Raw genomic sequence first — 21,350 nt, forward strand, 5'->3', positions numbered from 1 at the left:
ACCCGCCCCGTCGGTTGTGCGTCACGGCAAATCGCTGCCCTTGGCGCACTATATCGCTTAGTCACACATACTTACCTGCCTAGCGACATTGCTGTGGCCGGCGAACGTCCTCTATTCTAAGGGGACAGTTCGTGCGGCGACACAGCGGCATCACTAAGCGACCGCCCAATAGAAGCAGAGGGGCGGAGATGAGCGGGACGAACATCCTGCCCACCTCCTTACTTCGTCATTGCGGGCGGCCGCAGGTAAGGTGATGTTTCTTTTTCCTGCGGTGTCAGACGTAGCGATGTGTGCTGCCGCAGGAACTATGAACAACCTGCGTCCTGCAACAGCAACGATAATCGGGAAAGGAACGATGCGTCAACGATCAACGATTAGGTAAGTAATTTTGATCGTTAACAGTCGTTCGTGCGTTTCACATGCTAACGAGGCCGGATGTGCGTCACGAATTCCGTGACCCCAACGACATCTCGTTAGCGATGTCGTTGTGTGTAAAGCGGCCTAAATTCCTACCAACTATTGTGAGAAGCTTGTGGAAGGAGATCCAAAACATTTTACCCAAGTCATACAGTTTAAGGGCAATGGTACCAAATACTAATGAAATGCATGCAAACATTTCACTTTGCAGAAAGTAATAAAAATGCCTTAATACATTGTCTCTGTCTTTCTCTCATTATTCTGGCATTTGGCAAATATAAATAATTTTTGTTCCTAATTGACCTAAAACGGGAAAGGTTTATTCTGATTTCATGTCAGATAGTGAGAAAAACATGCAGATGTGTCTTTATAGAGAGTGAATGTAAACTTCTAATTTAAACTGTACGTAAGGCCAATTAAGACATCCATGAAACATGGTCTGAGTACGAATCACATTGCACAGACTAGAGGTGGGTCTCCTGACTAGAGATGAGTGAACCCGATGTTCGATGTTCAGGGTTTGTAACAAACACAGACTTTACAAAAAAAATAGAGTTCGGGTTCGGGGTTCAGACGCAAACCACTTGTGCGACCAACGCTGCACTCAGGTATGCTCTGATGCTCTATGATTATCACAGTGCAAGCTGCTTGCAGTGATTGAATGGCTTGCACTGTGGGTAACAACAGCATGATTGGGTGTAGTGTGCACCAAACAAAAAAAATCGAAAATCCCACCAACCCACCCCCAGAAGTGCTCTGTTTATGGCTAGCTGCATGTGGGCGGAAACCTGAACTACCCAATTAGTGACTTCCATTGGGGTTCAATCAAGTTCAGGTCCCAAACGGATCTTCATCTAAAGTACGACTGAACTTGCCGTTTAGCACCCGATCTCCGAACTCGAACTCTGTTGGTTTTTTGTTAAAGTCTGTATTTGGTACGAACACCGAACCTCAGGTTTGCTCATCTCTCCTCCTGACCCAAATCTGACAGCCCCACAAGGCCTTCACGAGGCTGCCTCGTTCGGATCAGAAGACCTGCAGTCAGTCAGTGCATTGAGGTCTGTACTCATGCCATTGTACACAAATGTTTGATTTTGGCCAAAGACACCAAGACAAATGACTGTAAGATATATCAATAAGCAAGCTACAAAAGCTTTTTTCTTGTTGCGATTTCTTGGTGTCATAGAGCTGTAGTCCTCAACTATATCATCACACATGGATTGAAGTAATTCAAAAACATTTTTATCAACACTTGTAGAAGTAGAGCAATAGAGGTCAATCGATTGTGGCCAATGGTCTTGACATGGGCTTTCCCATATAAAATGATTTGCTATTTCAAAATATTCACAGTAAACAATATTTTCTATACAAAATCTTGGTTCTGTACACACAACTTTCTAGCAATCATAGTTCATCCCGAGACGATGTGTCCAGTGTGGTCTGCGGTGACAATGCTTCTGTGTTCTGAGCATCCGTGTGTATTTGACCCTGCTGTCTTGTTTTTCCAGAGTATTGTCTGTCCCAATCAGTTGCCACTGTTTCATTATCCCATATAGTGGATGTTTCTGTGTCACTAAAGTATCCTGGCTGTCCAGTGTAGTGAGTTGGGAAGACAAGAAGGGGTTCAGCAGAGAAGGCCTTGAGATCCCGTGGGTAATAATGTTCCATATATTTCTCTCTGGACACAAGAAGAGGATATGAAATTATTGTAACATTATAAGAAAGCTTATTAACCCTATCTAAAGGGTGTTTACATTTTAAACCCAATTATTTGAGCAAAACAATGATGATAGACTGGTCAATTTTTTCAATCAATAAATGAAATATTTTGAAACACTTACCTTATATAACTCTCTATCAGACTAATGCAGGAGAGCGAAAAGACATACAGTAGAAGGGAGGACTAGTCCATTAGTACTAACAAAATTACTCTATCAACAAATTCTACATATAAACCAGAGGTCTCAAACCCGTGGCACGCGGGCTGCATGTGGCCCCTCAGGCTGCTTCGTGTGGCCCCAGGCCCGTGCCCCTGTTGACTATCGCGGCCGGTGCAGGAGCTGCAGCCACTGTCTGAGCTTTACGTCAGACAGAGTCAAGTGCTCTGTGCACAACTATTCGTCCAATGGAAATTGCCTGACCTCAGCTGCTTACCTCTGATTGGCGGACGGCTATGGCTGCATTGGAAACGTTATGCACAGAGAGCTTGACTCTGCACGCAGCGCTGGCAAAACAATCATCTGACATAAAGCGCCGACAGTGGTTACTGTCCCTGCACCGGCTGCGATAGTCAACAGGGGCACGGGCCAGCAGACAGAAAGAAGCAGAGATGAGGCAGCCGAGGGAACGGGGCACAGGTGAGAAGAATGTTTGTTTTTTTGTTTGTTTTTCTTGTGTGTGTGTGTGTGTCTGTAAAGAACGGCACATTGAAGGACCAGTATGGGACATAACTACAAGCAGAGGACCAGGAAAGGGCACATTACTTCAAGAAGAGGACTTGCACGAGCAGATTAGTAAAAGGGGACAGTGATGGGACACATTACTATAGGATGGGCACATTACTATAGGATGGGGACAAAGCTGGGAACATTAATATAGGATGGGGACATTACTATAGAATGGAGACAAGGTGGGCACATTACTATAGGATGGGGACATTACTATAGGATGGGGACATTACTATAGGATGGGGACAAGGTGGGCACATTACTATAGGATGGGTACAAGATTGGCACATAACTATAGGATGGGGACAAGGTGGGCACATGACTATAGGATAGGGACAAGGCTGGGGACATTAATATAGGTATGGGGACATTACTATAGGATGGGGACAAGGTGGACACATTACTATAGGATGGGAACAATGCTGCGGACATTAATATAGGATGGGGACATTACTATAAGATGGGGACAAGGTGGGCTCATTACTATAGGATGGGGACAAGGCTGGGGACATTAATATAGGATGGGGCCATTACTATAGGATGGGGACAAGGTGGGCACATTACTATAGGATGGGGACAAGGTTGGGGACATTACTATAGGATGGGGACATTACTATAGGATGGGGATAAGGCTGGGGACAGTACTATAGGATGGGGACAAGGATTGGCACATTACTATAGGATGGGGACAAGGATGAGGCACATTACTATAGGAAGGGGACAAGGATGGGCACATTACTGTAGGATGGGGAGAAGGATGGGGCAAAATATTACAAGGGGATAAGGATGGGCACATTACAAGATGGGGAACATTACTAAAAGATGTTGGCGAAAATTACTATATAGTGCTAATTGTAACACATTAGTTGCAAGAAAGGGATAAAATGTAAAAAAAAAAAAAAAAAATCAAAATAAGGCATGACATTTTTTTTTACCATCAAAAATGTTTTGTTTTTTTTTATGTTTAAATGTTTAAACAAAGAACGATAATAAACAAGTGAAAAATGTTCAAAACCAGTGATCCAAAGGTGTGTAAAAAAATAAAATAAAATATGGTACCGATAAAAATGTCACTTTGTCCTGCAAAGAATGCGGCCCCCCAAATTATTTTTTTTCCTCTGTGCGGCCCATACATCCAGCCGAGTTTGAGACCCCTGATATAAACTGTATATAATATATATAGAGAACAAGAAACGGGTTTATCGCCGCACTAAAAACCACAGATGCTGTATATTAAAGACTTCCTTTTTATTTTTACAGTTCTAATGCCTGCTTTACACGCTTCAATAAATCTTTCAATCCGTCGTCGGGGTCAAGTTGTAAGTGACGCACATCCGGCATCGTTCGTGACGTATTTGCGTGTGACACCTACGTGCGATCAAGATTGAACGCAAATACGGTGATCGCATACACGTCGTTTATTCCTCATACATTGGACGTTTTGTTGCACGAACCTAGTCAATTGAAACATGTGACATCCCTCATACGATTTTGATGTCTGAGGCTATGTGCGCAGGTGTGCGCTCTGCACCGCAGCTTAAAAAAGGCCCGCTTCAGAGCGCAGCTGAAAAGCTGCATTCTGAAGCGCCTCACAATGTCTGTCATGCACTAATCTCTGTCAGTCAGTCACTATCTCTGTCCCTCTCTCTCTGTCCATGTCAGTCTATCCCTCTTACCCCCTCTCTCATACTCACCGATCCCCGGCGCGGCTCTGCACGGCATTCACACTGCTCCGGCGCCTTTTACTGTTTTGAAAAAGCCGGCCGCCCATTAAACAATCTCGTATTCCCTGCTTACCCCGCCCACCGGCGCCTATGATTGGTTACAGTGAGACACGCCCGCCACGCTGAGTGACAGGTGTCACACTGCACCCAATCACAGCAGCCGGTGGGCGTGTCTATACTGTGTAGTGAAATAAATAATTAAATAATTAAAAAAAACGGCGTGCGGTCCCCCCTAATTTTAAAACCAGCCAGATAAAGCCATACAGCTGAAGGCTGGTATTCTCAGGATGGGGAGCTCCACATTATGGGGAGCCCCCCAGCCTAACAATATCAGCCAACAGCCGCCCAGAATTGCCGCATACATTATATGCGACAGTTCTGGGACTGTACCAGGCTCTTCCCGATTTGCCCTGGTGCGTTGGCAAATCGGGGTAATAAGGAGTTATTGGCAGCCCATAGCTGACAATAAGTCCTAGATTAATCATGTTAAGCGTCTATGAGACACCTTCCATGATTAATCTGTAAATTACAGTAAATAAACACACACACCCGAAAAATCCTTTATTAGGAATAAAAAACACAAACATATACCCTGGTTCACCACTTTAATCAGCCCCAAAAAGCCCTCCATGTCCGGCGGAATCCAGGATGCTCCAGCGTCGCTTCCAGCGCTGCTGCATGGAGGTGCCCGGAGCTGCAGAATACACCGCCGCTCCTGTCACCTCCACACAGCTACTGAAGACAGCCGCGCGATCAGCTGAGTTGTCACTGAGGTTACCCGCTGTCACTGGATGCAGCGGTGGATGCAGCGGTGGCCACGGGTAACCTCAGTGACAGCTCAGCTGATCGCGCTACTCACCTCAGTTGCTGTGTGGAGGTGACCGGAGCGGCTGTGTCTGCTGCAGCTCCGGTCATCTCCATGCAGCAGCGCTGGATGCGACGCTGGAGCATCCTGGATTCCGCCGGACATGGAGGGCTTTTTGGGGCTGATTAAAGTGGTTAACCAGGGTATATGTTTGTGTTTTTTATTCCTAATAAAGGATTTTTTCGTGTGTGTGTGTTTATTTACTGTAATTTACAGATTAATCATGGAAGGTGTCTCATAGACGCTTAACATGATTAATCTAGGACTTATTGTCAGCTATGGGCTGCCAATAACTCCTTATTACCCCGATTTGCCAACGCACTAGGGCAAATCGGGAAGAGCCGGGTACAGTCCCAGAACTGTCGCATATAATGTATGCGGCAATTCTGGGCGGCTGTTGGCTGATATTGTTAGGCTGGGGGGCTCCCCATAACGTGGAGCTCCCCATCCTGAGAATACCAGCCTTCAGCCATATGGCTTTATCTGGCTGGTTTTAAAATTAGGGGGGACCGCACGCCGTTTTTTTTAATTATTTAATTATTTATTTCACTACACAGTATAGACACGCCCACCGGCTGCTGTGATTGGGTGCAGTGTGACACCTGTCACTCAGCGTGGGGGGCGTGTCTCACTGTAACCAATCATAGGCGCCGGTGGGCGGGGTAAGCAGGGAATACGAGATTGTTTAATTGGCGGCCGGCTTTTTCAAAACAGTAAAAGCCGCCGGAGCAGTGTGAACGCCGTGCAGCGCGGCGCCGGGGATCGGTGAGTATATGAGAGAGGGCTGCTCAATTCAGTCACTCAGGAGTTTAGCGGTCACCGGTGAGTTCTTCACAGGTGACCGCTAATCAGGGCGCGACACAGATAGAGCCGCAGCATGACAATGAAGTCGGGTGAGGTTCACCCGAGTTCATTCTGACAGTGCGGCTCTTTCTGTGTCTGCTGTCAACTACCATTCACCGCTGCTACATGGCTGTCTGTGTCTGCTGCCAGCGGCCATGTAGCAGAGCAGAATGGCAGATGACATAGTAAAAACGCATCCCTACACATTACACACGCTTGTCAAGTCAATAAATAAAAAAAAAAAGGTGCCCAATGCATACGTCACAGAACACATGATCTAAAAGATCGCACACAAAATTGATCAATTTAACATAGACTACTAACGCACGTGTGACAGCAAATGAACGACCTACGTGTAATCTCATTCATTTGCATATGCGACCTGGGCGTGTCACATCGCATACGAGATCGCAGACCTAATTGTAAGGTGTAAAGCTGGCTTAAGCGTTTCAGAGACATCTCCGTCTCCTTCCTCAGGAAAAAAAAGAAATCTATCATCTAAAAAAAAGGAGGTCTTTTAATATACAAAGTAACGAAATCCAGCGGATCACAGGCAGATGAATTAAAAACTTTCCTTTATTTTCATCGCTTTAAAAATGGATAGACAGCATCCACAAGGCACAGTTCATCCCAATTGGATGAACTGTGCCTTGTGGATGCTGTCTATCCATTTTTAAAGCGATGAAAATAAAGGAAAGTTTTTAATTCATCTGCCTGTGATCCGCTGGATTTCGTTACTTTGTATCTGCTATTATCCCCTTGTGCCTGGGATTTCTGTGCAGGATCAGCTGGTCCACTCCTCAGACTTACACATCAGAACGGTGAGCTGGAACACGTTTCTTCTTTTAATATACAGCCTCTGTGGTTTTTAGCGCAGAGATAAACCAGTTTCTTTTTCTCTATACATATTATATGTCTCTTCAGGGCTGCTGCTAAACCACTAGACAATCACAAGCTTGAGAAAGGGGTTGTGACTGGCACAACCTCACCAGGTGAGTGTATTTCATCTTTATCATTTCTACCCTCATACCGGGTAAGACCCTATTTGCGCTTTCTTTCCCTCCTACAGTGTTTTAAACTGTATATAGTAGCAGCTACTGACAACTAACAAGATGACTGAATGACTACACTTACAGGGAACCCGTCAAGTTGTACATGCAGTTGATCTGTGGATAACAGGGTGTAGAGAAAGAAAAGTATGATATATTGTTAGGTACAGAAATATTTGGACTGTGGCTGAATCTTTGTGATTTGAGATCTGCATGCCACTAGTTTTTATTTCAAATGAAACAACTGAGATGTAGCGGTCTTCAGGTTTAATTAAAGGGGTTGAGCAAAAAAATATCTTGTGAAACATTTAGGAATTGCAGCCATTTCTCTACAATGTCTTTTCATTTTGGGGGCTCAAAGTAATTGGTCAAAATTACTTTACAGTAAATAAAATGTTTATTTTTAATACTTTGTAGAGAATCCTTTTCAGACAATACATCCTAGAGATGTCCACTTGGGTGGATGTTGTCAATAGGTTTTTCTTCACCATGGAAAGGATTCTGCAATCATCCATTACTATTGTCTTCCATGGACATCCAGGTGTTTTTGAGTTCCCACGCTCACAAGTGAGCTCTTTTTTTTTTGCAGAATGTACCAAACTGTTGATTTAGCTGCTCGCAACATTTCTACTATTCCTCTGATGGATTTCTTCTTTTTTTCAGCCTAATGATTTCTCTTCTATTGAGAGCATCTGTGCCCGCATGCTGTGAGTTTGCAGCAACAGCTTCCAGGTGAAAATGCCACACCTGGAATCAGCTCTGGACCTTTTACCTGGTTTATTGATGATGGTTTAACAAGAGAATAACCTACGCAGCCCAATAAAGAACTGTTGACATAACTGTCCAATTTACTTTTGGTCCCTTGAAAAAGACGTAGCTACATATTAAAGAGCTGTAATTCTTAAACCCTTACTTAAATTAGGATGTGAATACGCTCAAATTAAAGCTGTGATCAACAATTTCATATATTATGAGAATTACCTCACAGGAACACGATATTGCGGAACATCAGGTTAAGGAGGCAGAAATGGTCTATATAGCCAACCCCTCTAATGACAACAGATTGAAATGGTTGCACTCACATGGATGCTATACCCGACATTTAGACAGTAAATCCAGACGCAAATAATTCTTCACATGGCAATTATATTTTGAGATGAGTAACCAGTCCAGTTAGCTTCTGGCCTTCATGGTCGGACAGCATAACTCTTCTAACACTAGCCTTCAAATTCGTAGACCTGACAGATGTATAGTTACCTCCCCGACTGATATTCTCCAGTGTTTTATGACTTTTATAGTGTGCTGTATAGCTCCAGGAGTGAAAACACTGTCACAGATTGTCTGACATATTTGGCGGATGTGGATTTCCCAAGGTTAACCACTGCTCAGCAAGCACTTTTGGAGGCTGAGATCACTTAGGATGAATTGAAGTCTGCAATAGTGGATTTGGCTGTGAGCAAGACCCCAGGACCTGATGGTTTCCTTGTAGAGCTATATGGAAAATATCAGGAATTTATGCTACCACCCTTATTGGAGGTGTTTATTAAGACTATACAGGAAACTTCCCTCCCAGACTCCTTCTACTGTATAATGCCATCATTAACACTAGAAGTCCCAGAAATTTCGAGCTCCATATGGTTCCAATGGTAGAAATGTTAAATGACCCCTCTCTGGGACTTCAAGTGTTAAAGTACTTATAAAGGAGGGGAAAGACCCCTTGAAGTGTGGATCATACTGTCCCATCTCCTTAGTGAACGTGGATTATTATTATTATTATTATTATTTATTTATAGAGCACCATTAATTCCATGGTGCTGTACATGAGAAGGGGGTTACATACAAAATACGTATACAAGTTACAGTAGACAGACTAGTACAGAGGGAAGAGGGCCCTACCCTTGCGGGCTTACATTCTATAGGATTATGGGGAGGAGACAATAGGTGGGGTGTAGGTCAGGCGGCAGCTCCGCACGGTGGTCGGGCGGCAGCTCCGCACGGTGGTCGGGCGGCAGCTCCGCACGGTGGTCGGGCGGCAGCTCCGCACGGTGGTCGGGCGGCAGCTCCGCACGGTGGTCGGGCGGCAGCTCCGCACGGTGGTCGGGCGGCAGCTCCGCACGGTGGTCGGGCGGCAGCGAGTTCATTGTAGATTGTAGGCATTTCGGAACAGGTGCGTTTTCAGGTTCCGTTTGAAGTTTGCAAGGGTAGGGGATAGTCTGACGTGTTGAGGCAGCGAGTTCCAGGAGACTGGGGATGCTCGGGAGAAGTCTTGGAGTCGGTTGTGTGAGGAGCGAATGAGAGAGGAGGAGAGGAGGAGATCTTGGGAGGACCGGAGGTGACGTGTTGGAGTGTAGTGGGAGAGTAGTTCGGAGATGTACGGAGGGGAAAGATTATGCACAGCTTTGTAGGTCAGTGTTAGAAGTTTGAATTGGATACGGTGGAAGATTGGAAGCCAGATTATAAAATGTTCACCAAATTCCTAGCCACTAGACTGAACTCTGTTATTTTGGATATTGTCAACCCTGATCAGACAGGTTTTATGCCAGGGAAGAGTACTTCCATTAATATTAGAAACGTTCAGTCTGTTGTCAAATCAAGTACCCTAGTGAAGGATAACAAAAGGGCCATGGCCTCGCTGGATGCGGCCAAGACATTTGATTCTTTGTTGTGGAACTTCCTGAAGGCCTGCCTCCAAAACTTTAGATTCGGTCCTAGATTTTGCAACTGGATCCAAATGTTACAGTATATTGTGTTCCCAAGGCCAATATGGTGGTCAATGGTATTTTCTCTGAATCCTTTCATTTGGGAAGGGGGACTCGGTAGGGGTGCCCTTTGTTTCCGGTTCTTTTTACCCTGTCCATTGAAGCTTTGGCGATTAAGGTTTGTTCTAATAAATTGATATGGGGCATTCAAATTTCAGATCAGGTGCATACCATCGAATTATATGTGGATGATATGATCATATTTATATATGATGTGGAACTGTCCTTACCTCGGGTTGTCAACACCATAGATTAATTTAGTAAATACTCCGGATTAGGCATAAATTGGGATAAATCTCACTTGATTACTCTTTCCCATCGCCCCACAGCCAATCTAGAGACTCTATCCCCATTACCATTAGTCCCTAGCTTTAAATATTAGTACTATATTATATAGAATTATTATACATAAAGACGATCAGCAGGATCTGCGCTCTAATATTTACCCTCTATTAGAACTGTCGGAATCTAAATTCTTGTTATGGAGCAAGCTACATCTGTCGGTTCTGGTACATATTAACGTAATAAAGATGATCCTACTCCCTACATTTAATTATCCCCTTCAACACAGTGCTATTCCAGTTCAAAAATCCTTTTTCTCGTCCCTAAACTCGTTGGTGTCCGGGTTTATTTGGGGTAACGCAAGCCCTAAATTAAAACTGACCACGATGCATAGGCCTAAACAATTGGGAGGGGCAGCATTGACTGACTTTTTCCTCTATTATTTAGTTGGCCAATTGAAAGCATTATCTTCCTGGATGTCCGGCTCTTATTTACCTAACTCAGAATACCACCTAGCTCATGCGGTGGAGACAAGTTGTTTACTTGTTTTTTTTGGAGAGAGGAAAATTAAGTTAACCGAAACTACTTCAACTCCTTAGATTGGTGCAATAGGTTTGGAGGCAAGCCAAGAAGGTTGTGCATTTTTCAGATACCATTGCTGAAATGCCCTTATGGCAGAATGTGTATTTCCCCACACTGTCTGACCACCCGTTTTCTACATTCTGGAATCCACACGGCATTCTCTCTCTTAAGGATATATACAAACAAAATGTTTTGTTGTCTTTTGACTGGATTCAGTCCCAATTTAAGGTTGCTAGAGGTCATTTCTTCAGATATTTACAACATAGAACAGCGATCCAGCATCACATGCAGAACACATCAGAGACCACTCTAATATCCTCTTTCCCTTTGACAGGGATTTTTTGATATCAGGGTCCTAAAGGGTTGATTTAATCTTTGTACACTTATTTACTATTAAAATGAGGAGGTACTCCGGCACAAAACGTCCATGCAGACAGAAATTGATGAAGATTAAAAAAACATCTTTAATTCTTAATAGATAAAATACATAGTGAGGATAAAATTTCCTATGATTGATGCGTTTCAGACGCTGGGTCTTTAGTCATAATCATCAATGATTATGACTAAAGACCCAGCGTCTGAAACGCGTCAATCATAGGAAATTTTATCCTCACTATGTATTTTATCTATTAAGAATTAAAGATGTTTTTTTAATCTTCAACAATTTCTGTCTGCATGGACGTTTGTGCCGGAGTACCTCCTCACTTTGATTGTCTATAGCCTCCCTTGTTCTACTGAGCACCGTCCAGGAGCTTTCATCCAGCTGAATTTACAACAAACTGGTGAGCTGAAAACCCCTTTTTTTCCACTTATTTACTATCCATGGGGAATGAATCTCGACCATTGACAGGGGGAAATGGGAGTTGTTAGTCTCGAATATACAGGAGGATGACTGGGGGGAGGTTCTGGAGTACCCAACTAAGGTCTCCCCCTCCATTAATAATAAAATGATGCAAATATATATAGTGTACCAGGCATATTTAACCCCACTGAGACTGTTTAAGCTGCATCACCGGGCGACACTAGAGTGTTTGCGATGTCACGGGGAAGACGCTAACTTTATTCATATGATCTGGGGATGTCCGGTGATTGCCTCCTTTTGGTGTGAGGTTGTCTCAGTCCTATGCTCCATAGCCTCTTTCCCCATACCCCTTGATTCATTACTCTTTCTGTTTGGAGTCTTTGACGAAGGGACTTGGTGTCATCATCACAACATTTTCTTGCGAAAGTCACTTTTTATGTCCAGGACACTCATAGCATTAGAGTGGATGGGCAACTCTCCCCAACAGTCATGGATAGAGTTGGTAAATGCAATGCTTCCCTTTGAATGGACCATATATCAGAATAGAGGGTGGCGTGATAAGTTTGCTAAGGTCTCGGAGATGTAGAACTTCTCCCCCTTGACATTATCCACTTAACTATGGTGAGCCTCGTGTTTTCATCTGAACAATATGTTTTAGGGATTATGGACTGGTATTGGTTTTAAACTACTTTTGGGTTGGCAGCTATTGGCAGAAATGGTTAATTTGTTGTTTTTGTTCTTTGTCAGAATGTCTATGTATTTCAAGTACTTAATTTAGAAAATTTACTTATGGAGTGTGGCATCAATGATGCCTCATAATGTTTGGTTATCAAACTATATGATGCTACACATGTCCTATTGGTACATCCTTTATTTTTTGTGTCATTTGTAGCCTTGTGTGCATATGCTTTATGTGTCTTTATTTTGTACCTGTCATATTTTGTTTGTGGTTTAATAAACAAATAAAAAAAAAAATTAAAGCTGAGAGTGTGTAATTTCTTTAACCCCTTAATGACTACGGGTGGTAATATTACGTCCTACTGGCGATCAGCACACATGTCAGCTGATTTTTATAGCTGACATGTGTGCCTGCCAGGCACGAGTGGAATCGCGTTCCGGCCATGCCTTGTAAACCCCTTAAATGGTGCTGTCAAGATGTGACACCACATTCCAGAATGGACAAGAATCTATTAGATGCATAAAATCTATAAACATCAGTGCACTAATGTATAAGAATCTATTTCACTATGCCACAGGAGAGCCTGACATCAGGCAAGCTGCACCGTACTGGTTTTGTAAGGGCCATAGAATGGGAGTAAGGGAAACATATCATACAGCTACACTGCACTATACTACTACATAAAATCCAGCAATGAACTCCCCCAATGTAAACTAAGGTTATAGATCTGTAACAATAAATGAAGCAGTTATCTACAATGGGGAAAATAAGTATTTAATACACAGCAGATTTTGCAAGTTTTCCCACCTACAAAGAACAAAAAGGTCTGTAATTTTTATCATAGGTACACTTAAACAGTGACAGACAGAATAAAAAAAAATCCCGAAAATTTCATTGTATTATTTTTAAATAATTAATTTGCAATTTATTGCATGAAATAAGTATTTGATCACCTACCAACCCGGAAGAATTCTGGCTGTCACAGATCTGTTACTTTTTCTTTAATACGTTTGAACTCGTTACCCGTATAAAAGACATCTGTCCACACACTCCATCACACTCCAACCTATCTAGCATGGCCAAGACCAAAGAGCTGTCTAAAGACCAGGGACAAAATTGTAAACCTGCACAAGGCTAGGATGGGCTACAGGAAATTAGGCAAGCAGCTTGGTGAGAAGGCAACAACTGTTGGCGCAGTTATTAGAAAATGGAAGAAACACAAGATTCAATCATGCTAGGTCTTTGGCTCCATGCAAGATCTCATCTCATGGGGTAAGGATTATTCTGAGAAAGGTTAAGAATCAGTCTAGAACTACATGGGAGGACATAGTCAATGACCTGACGAGAGCTGGTACAAAAGTCTCAAAGATTATTGTGTCATGGCAACTCCAGACTCTGTTCACATTGCAGTCACTGTATCGACCTACAAATCGTCCACTAATATTAACAATTCACTGGCTGTGTGGACAGTACAATAAAATATAACCTTTATTAATAAATACTATTACAAATTTTTTTGATAACAATTCCACACAATCTTGAAGCCTATCTGAAACACACAGTTAAAAATAACCGGGTTCAGATACAAGAATAGTAGGTAGATTGGTAGTTGTTATCTCAGTCAAAGCTGCTACAATTAATTCTATAAAATATGTCCAGGCCTGAACAATAATTATGCTTATGCAGACTCATATATGCTACTGCGACACAATAAGGCCACAAGACTTCAAAGCCTGTCCCTTTGGTATAGGGAGAACCATAAACATCCCAAACTATAGGCTATCAGTTCACTATCGCCTATTAAATATATTTGTAGGCTAGTACAATGATGTTCTAGATGTCCCAGAACGACTGGGGAAGAAGTCAATTTAGACTCTCTTCTATATACTAGAAAAGGATATTATATATGCAGGAGTAGGACATCTGTCCCCGAATACACACTTCTCCCAAATAACCTTTACTTAGTCCTACTTTAATGAATGTTAGGAGTGTTGGTTCCTATAGTGGAAATTCCCTATCCAGGGTTAGGTTTATATCAATAAGACCTGGGGTAGAGCTCATATTCTTTATCTCCCCCCATATCCAGTTATTTAAGTCAGCCACTAGATTGCTGCTGGGGTGTAGGGAATGGTACTATAACCTACAATATTAAACAACTCCTCCAGCTCATTAGACCAATCTCTGTTATATAATTAATGCAGTATCGATCAAACATGTGGGGCTGACATACAGAGACATTTTGGCACAGCATTAACACATGGTCTGGGATTAGGAACCAGAGTGTTCTGATTACCTCCTGATGAATCTCACCAACATAGGCGAGAGGAAACACGATGAGGTATTGAGGCTATTAGTAAATATAATCAGAATAGGCAGTAGAACTGAAACTGCATTAATTATATAACAGAGATTGGTCTAATGAGCTGGAGGAGTTGTTTAATATTGTAGGTTATAGTACCATTCCCTACACCCCAGCAGCAATCTAGTGTAAATAACTGGATATGGGGGGGGGGAGATAAAGAATATGAGCTCTACCCCAGGTCTTATTGATGTAAACCTGACCCTGGATAGGGAATTTCCACTATAGGAACCAACACTCCTAACATTCATTAAAGTAGGACTACGTAAAGGTTATTTGGGAGAAGTGTGTATTCGGGGACAGATGTCCTACTCCTGCACATACAATATCTTTTTCTAGTATATAGAAGAGAGTCTAAATTGACTTCTTCCCCAGTCATTCTGCGATATCTAGAACATCATTATTCTAGCCTACAAATATATTTAATAGGCGATAGTGAACTGATAGCCTATAGTTTGGGATGTTTATGGTTCTCCCTATACCAAAGGGACAGGCTTTGAAGTCTTGTGGCCTTATTGTGTTGCAGTAGCATATATGAGTCTGCATAAGCATAATTATTGTTCAGGCCTGGACATATTTTATAGAATTAACTGTAGATGAGAAACTGTGGAAAGAAAAGCGCAATAGGGTCTTACCCCAAAAAGGGAGGAAGATATGTAATAAAAACACACTCACCTATAATGGTTGTGCCAGTCACAACCACTATACAGGCATATATTAGATCCAGGTCCAGGCAGCAGTCCCAAAGTTGGCTGATAACAGAGGGTGATAGAAGAAGGGTCTTAATTCCGCGCCAAGGACTCAATGGATCCAGGAAGAGATTAATGCTTCTCTAATAACATGCACAAGTCTACGCGTTTCTGGAGACACAGCTCCCTTCATCAGGACATTGGCAAGAGAACATTGCCAATGTCCTGATGAAGGGAGCTGTGTCTCCAGAAACGCGTAGACTTGTGCATGTTATTAGAGAAGCATTAATCTCTTCCTGGATCCATTGAGTCCTTGGCGCGGAATTAAGACCCTTCTTCTATCACTCTCTGTTATATAGAATTCACTGTAGCAGCTTTGACTGAGAAAACAACTCCCAGTCTACCTGCTATTCTTGTATCTGAACCCGATTATTTTTAACTGTGTGTTTCAGATAGGCTTCAAAATTGTGTGGAATTGTTATGAAAAAGTTTGTAATAGTATTTATTAATAAAGGTTATATTTTTTGTACTGTCCACACAGCCAGTGAATTTTTCTGTTCACATTGCAGAGTCTGCCAGGCAACCTGATGCTTCTTAGTTGCTCAACCAGAGTCGGGTGTCGACTGTTTAGTGCTCTCTCATCTTTGGTTTAGCAGGAGTTAATTCCTGCTGGCTGGTGAATTGCTGCTGGGGTCACAGGTTGCTGAAGTCTTATCACAGCCGCCTCCGCCATATAAAAATGGTGGAATGTAGCCTCAAATGACAAAGATAGCTCTAGCTTTGATCCAGTGTTACCGGTCTTTGTGAGTGGTGATCCAATTGTTTGGTAAACTGTTGCATGCAATTTGCTGTGCTGTGGAAATATCCTTATTGTTTGTATATTTCCTCCCTGTACCTCATTTCTCCTTGAGCACAAATTGTCTTTTACAATGTGTGTGCATGCAGCGAGTTTGAGCCTTGGTTTTCCCGTCTGTTGGTATTTGTGGGATTCTTTACTCCTGTCCCAGCCCTCCCCAGGGGTGTTAGACCAGGGCTGCTAAGGAGTTAGGGCTACGTTGGTGGTCTAGACCTGGCTAACATCAAGCCTACCTCTGGAATAAGGGACAGTTTAGGGCCTCTAGTCTGAGGACCACTCTAGCTGCCCTTACTCCTGGTTACCATGGCATACCTGTGACATACCGTTTAAAGTTCTCTAAGGACCATTTTGATGATCCAGATGAGGCATGGGAGAAGATCATGTGGTCAAATGAGACCAAAATAGAACTTTTTGGTAACAACTCCACTCGCTATGTTTGGAGGAAGAAGAAGGATGAGTACAACCCCAAGAACACCATCCAAACCATGAAGCATGGGGATGCTTTTCTGCAAAGGGGACAGGACAACTGCACCGTATTGAAGGGCGTATGGCTGCGTTCATGTATCGCAAAATTTTGGCCCTTCCCTCAGTAAGAGCATTGAAGATGGGTCATGGCTGGGTCTTCCAGCATGACAATGACCCGAAACACACAGTCAGGGCAACTAAGGAGTGGTTCTGTAAGAAGCATTTCAAAGTCCTGGAGTGGCCTAGGCAGTAGAGTTGAGCGCGGTTCGTGGTTCGAGGTTCTCCAGTTCTAAGCTCGAGTGATTTTTGGGGCTGTTCGAGATCGAACTAGAACTCGAGCTTTTTGCAAAAGCTCGATAGTTCTAGATACGTTCGAGAACGGTTCTAGCAGCAAAAAGCAGGGCTTTTTACAGCTACAGTGTGCAGGAGCCATCGCTGGCAGCCTGCCACAAGCTGGTAACCAAGATAAACATCGGGTATCCAAGCAAAGCGCTTTGGTTAGTAACCCGATGTTTATCTTAGTTACGTGAAGGAAGCCCACACTTCCCGCTCAGCTCACTCAGCCCCCTCCTGCCCGCGGCATGTACACACACACACACACACACGTACACATACATACACACACACACACACACATATACCCCCCTCCCCCTCCCCCCCCCGCTCGGCTTACCTGCGGTGATGAAGTCCCGCCATCCCGACCTCAGCGCTGTCACTGTCCTCCATGGCCGCCGCTTGTCACATCACCTCTCGCTTCCGACCCGAGACTGACTAGCGGTGACGTCACGGACCTCTCGCGATATTTGGCTGTGAAGGCGCCGGTCACTGAACTGTGGCAGGGGCTGTCGGCAGTGCTGGAGATCAGCGCAGGTAATGTACCTCGCTGACAGCAGCACTTGTCATCCCCTGCAGTGACCTGGACTGACCCATTGATGTTAGCTCAGGTCACTGCACTGCTCTCCCAGCCAATGGGGAACATCCTGCTCTTCATTGACTGGGACAGTGTGGATCGTCATGGCAACCCCTTGGATTACAGCAGACCTGGATTTGTTTTTCATTCTAATAAATTGGTTAAAGAGGGAATGTTTTGGGGAGTGTTTTTTCAAATAAAAATGTGTTTGTCGTCTATTTTTTTTTATTACTGACTGGGTTGGCGATGTCGGGTATCTGATAGACGCCTGACCTCACCAACCCCAGGGCTTGATGCCAGGTGACATTACACATCTGGTATTAACCCCATATATTACCCCGTTTGCCACCGCACCAGGGCGCGGGATGAGCTGGGGCGAAGCACCAGGATTGGCGCATCTAATGGATGCGCCACTTCTGGGGCGGCTGCGGCCTGCTATTTTTAGGCTTGGGAGAGTCCAATAACCATGGACCTCCCTAGTCTGAGAATATCAGGCCCCAGCTGTCTGCTTTACCTTGGCTGGTGATCCAATTTTGGGGGACCCCTACGTGTTTTTTTTTTAAATTATTTATTTAATTTAAAATAACAGCGTGGGGTGCCCTCAGTTTTGGATTACCAGCCAAGGTGAGGTTGCCAGCTGTGGTCTGCAGGCTGCAGCCGTCTGCTTTACCCTAGCTGGCTACAAAACTAGGGGGAACCCTACGTCATTTTTTTTTTCATTTTTTTGGCAAAATACAAAGCTAAGCACCCCTTAGTGCCACATGAAAGGCACCAAAGGGTGCTCCACTTTTTCTCCACTTTTTCTCCACTTTTTCTCCATTTTTTCTCCACTTTTTCTCCAATTATTCTCCACTTTTTCTCCACTTTTTCTCCATCTTTTTCTACACTTTTTCTCCACTTTTTCTCCACTTATTCTCCACTTATTCTCCACTTTTTCTCCACTTATTCTCCACTTATTCTCCACTTTTTCTCCATTTTTTTCTCCATTTTTTCTCCGTTCTTTTTCTATGGTCGGTCTACCCATTAGCTCTGCCATGCATACTGTAGCTCTACACCTACTGCACATGTTACTTTATGATTGACATCTCTTTCGTACCAGAGCTGTCTAAGCCTACTTTGACCCCATATTTGTCATTACTATATTGTCCTTGTACTGTATTATGACATTTGTATCATGTGTTTCATTTCTTGCTGTGTTGCAATTTTTTTGCTGCATCCCAATTGTACCTCTACATTGTTCCAGTTTATGTTATTGTTCTCTCACTCTTATGTGATACTGATTATTGTCATTTTTCATGATTACATGCAGATAAGTCCAATCTGACGAAGGCTCAGGCCGAAACGTCATTTGTAACTTGTTTTGGACAAAAACATATATGCTTATGAAAAAAAAAATTTCTTAATACGGACCAATAAAGAGTGATTTTGCATTACTATCCATTGTGACTTACTGACTTAGTCTGGGAGATATAGAGTGCCGAGGTTACTCACTAATTTTATCTATTATTACCTCTGAGCACCTATATACCAGTGAGCAGAGCTTCCTCTACAGTAGTTCTCCTGATTAGGCATGCCCTTACCTCATGAGCAGGGCATTGCAGCTTTGGTAGCAACCATTACGACATGGACTCTGCTGCTGTGGACCCGGGGAGAGTGAGTGCAGATTCATTGCACCCACACTCCTCACATGAAGGGTCCGCACTCCTAGAAAATGGGGGATACGTTCCCTGAGTGTCTCCCCCCCATATTCTAGACGGTCCAGAGTCGTCGTGGGACCCCTTTATTTTTTTTCTTACAATAAATTGGTGAAAGAGGAAATGTTTTGGGGACTGTTTTTTAAAATAAATTTCTTTTGTCGATTTTTTGTTTTTGTTAGTACTGACAGTTTATGATGCTGGGTATCTAATAGACGCCATGACATCACAAACTGCTGGGCTTGATCTCAGGTGACTTTACAGCTAGTATCAACCCGATTTATTACCCCGTTTGCCACTGCACCAGGGCAGGGGATGAGCTGGGGTGAAGCGCCAGGATTGGCGCATCTAGTGGATGCGCCACGTCTGGGGTGCCTGCGGCCTGCTATTTTTAGGCTGTGAAGGCCCAATAACTATGGACCTTCCCACACTGAGAATACCAGACCACAGCTGTCCGCTTTACCTTGGCTGGTGATCCAATTTGGGGGGGACCCTACTTTTATTGTGTAATTATTAATATTTATAAAATAATTATAAAAAAGAGTCTGAGGGGACCTCCACATTGGATCCCCAACCACGGTAAAGCTGCCAGCTGTGGTTTTCAGGCTACAGCCGTCTGCTTTACCCTAGCTGGCTATCAAAAATGGGGGGACGCAACGTAATTTTTTTTTTTTAACTATTTTTTAAATAGAAAAAATTAATGGGCTTCCCTGTATTTTGATTGCCAACCAAGGTAACGGCAGGCAGATGGGGGTGGCAACCCATAGCTGTCTGCTTTATCTGCGCTGAGAATCAAAAATACCGCGGAGCGCTACGTCATTTTTTTTAAGATTTATTTTTACAGCACTGTGATGTCCAGCAATCAAAATACAGGGAAGCCCATTTTATTTTTAGTTATTTAAATAAATAATTAAAAAAAATATATATGGGCTCCCGCTGCATTTTTTGTATTGCTAGCTAAGGGTAATCCAAGCAGCTACTGGCTGCTAACCCCCACTGCTTGGTGTTACCTTCACTGGCAATGGAAAATCCAGGGAAGCATTTTTTATTTTTTTTGCCAAAAAACTACAAAAAAAGGACGTGAGCTTCGCCATATTTTTGTATGCTAGCCAGGTATAGCAGGCAGGTGCTGGAAGAGTTGGATACAGCGCCAGAAGATGGCGCTTCTATGAAAATGCCATTTTCTGAGGCGGCTGCAGACTGCAATTCGCAGCAGTGGGGCCCAGAAAGCTCAGGCCAACCTGTGGTGCGGATTCCAATCCCCAGCTGCCTAGTTGTACCTGGCTGGACACAAAAATGGGGCAAAGCCTACGTCATTTGTTTTCTAATTATTTCATGAAATTCATGAAATAATAAAAAAGGGCTTCCCTTTATTTTTGGTTCCCAGCCGGGTACAAATAGGCAACTGGGGGTTGGGGGCAGCCGTACCTGCCTGCTGTACCTGGCTAGCATACAAAAATATGGCGAAGCCCACATAATTTTTTCAGGGGGCAAAAAACTTCTGCATACAGTCCTGGATGGAGTATGCTGAGCCTTGTAGTTCTGCAGCTGCTGTCTGTCTGTATGGAGAAGAGCAGACAGCAGCTGCAGAACTACAAGGCTCAGCATACTCCATCCAGGACTGTATGCAGAAGTTTTTTGCCCACCAAAAAAATGACGTGGGCTTCGCCATATTTTTGTATGCTAGCCAGGTACAGCTGGCAGCCACGGGCTGCCTCCAACCCCCAGTTGCCTATTTGTACCCGGCTGGGAACCAAAAATATAGGGAAGCCCGTTTTTTTTTAATTATTTCACTTATTTCATGAAATAATTAAAAAACAAATGACGTGGGCTTCGCCCTATTTTTGTGTCCAGCCGGGTACAACTAGGCAGCTGGGGATTGGAATCCGCAGCACAGGTTAGCCCGAGGTTTGTGGGCGCCTCTGCTG

The 21,350-nt window shown here is 43.5% G+C and overlaps 1 protein-coding gene across 1 annotated transcript in view; it reads right to left on the reverse strand.

Annotated features, from left to right (window-relative positions):
* Positions 1 to 732: 732 nt before the first annotated feature.
* The window catches only part of COLGALT2 (collagen beta(1-O)galactosyltransferase 2), a 362,921-nt gene continuing 342,303 nt past the window's right edge, over positions 733 to 21,350 (reverse strand). The window contains exon 12 of the mRNA XM_075322014.1: positions 733 to 2,095. Within this exon, the coding sequence (XP_075178129.1) occupies positions 1,822 to 2,095 (274 nt within the window). The 3' untranslated portion in view covers positions 733 to 1,821. The remainder of the gene's footprint in view (positions 2,096 to 21,350) is intronic.

This window comes from Anomaloglossus baeobatrachus, chromosome 8 (genome assembly GCF_048569485.1).
Source record: "Anomaloglossus baeobatrachus isolate aAnoBae1 chromosome 8, aAnoBae1.hap1, whole genome shotgun sequence".
NCBI lineage: Eukaryota > Metazoa > Chordata > Amphibia > Anura > Aromobatidae > Anomaloglossus > Anomaloglossus baeobatrachus.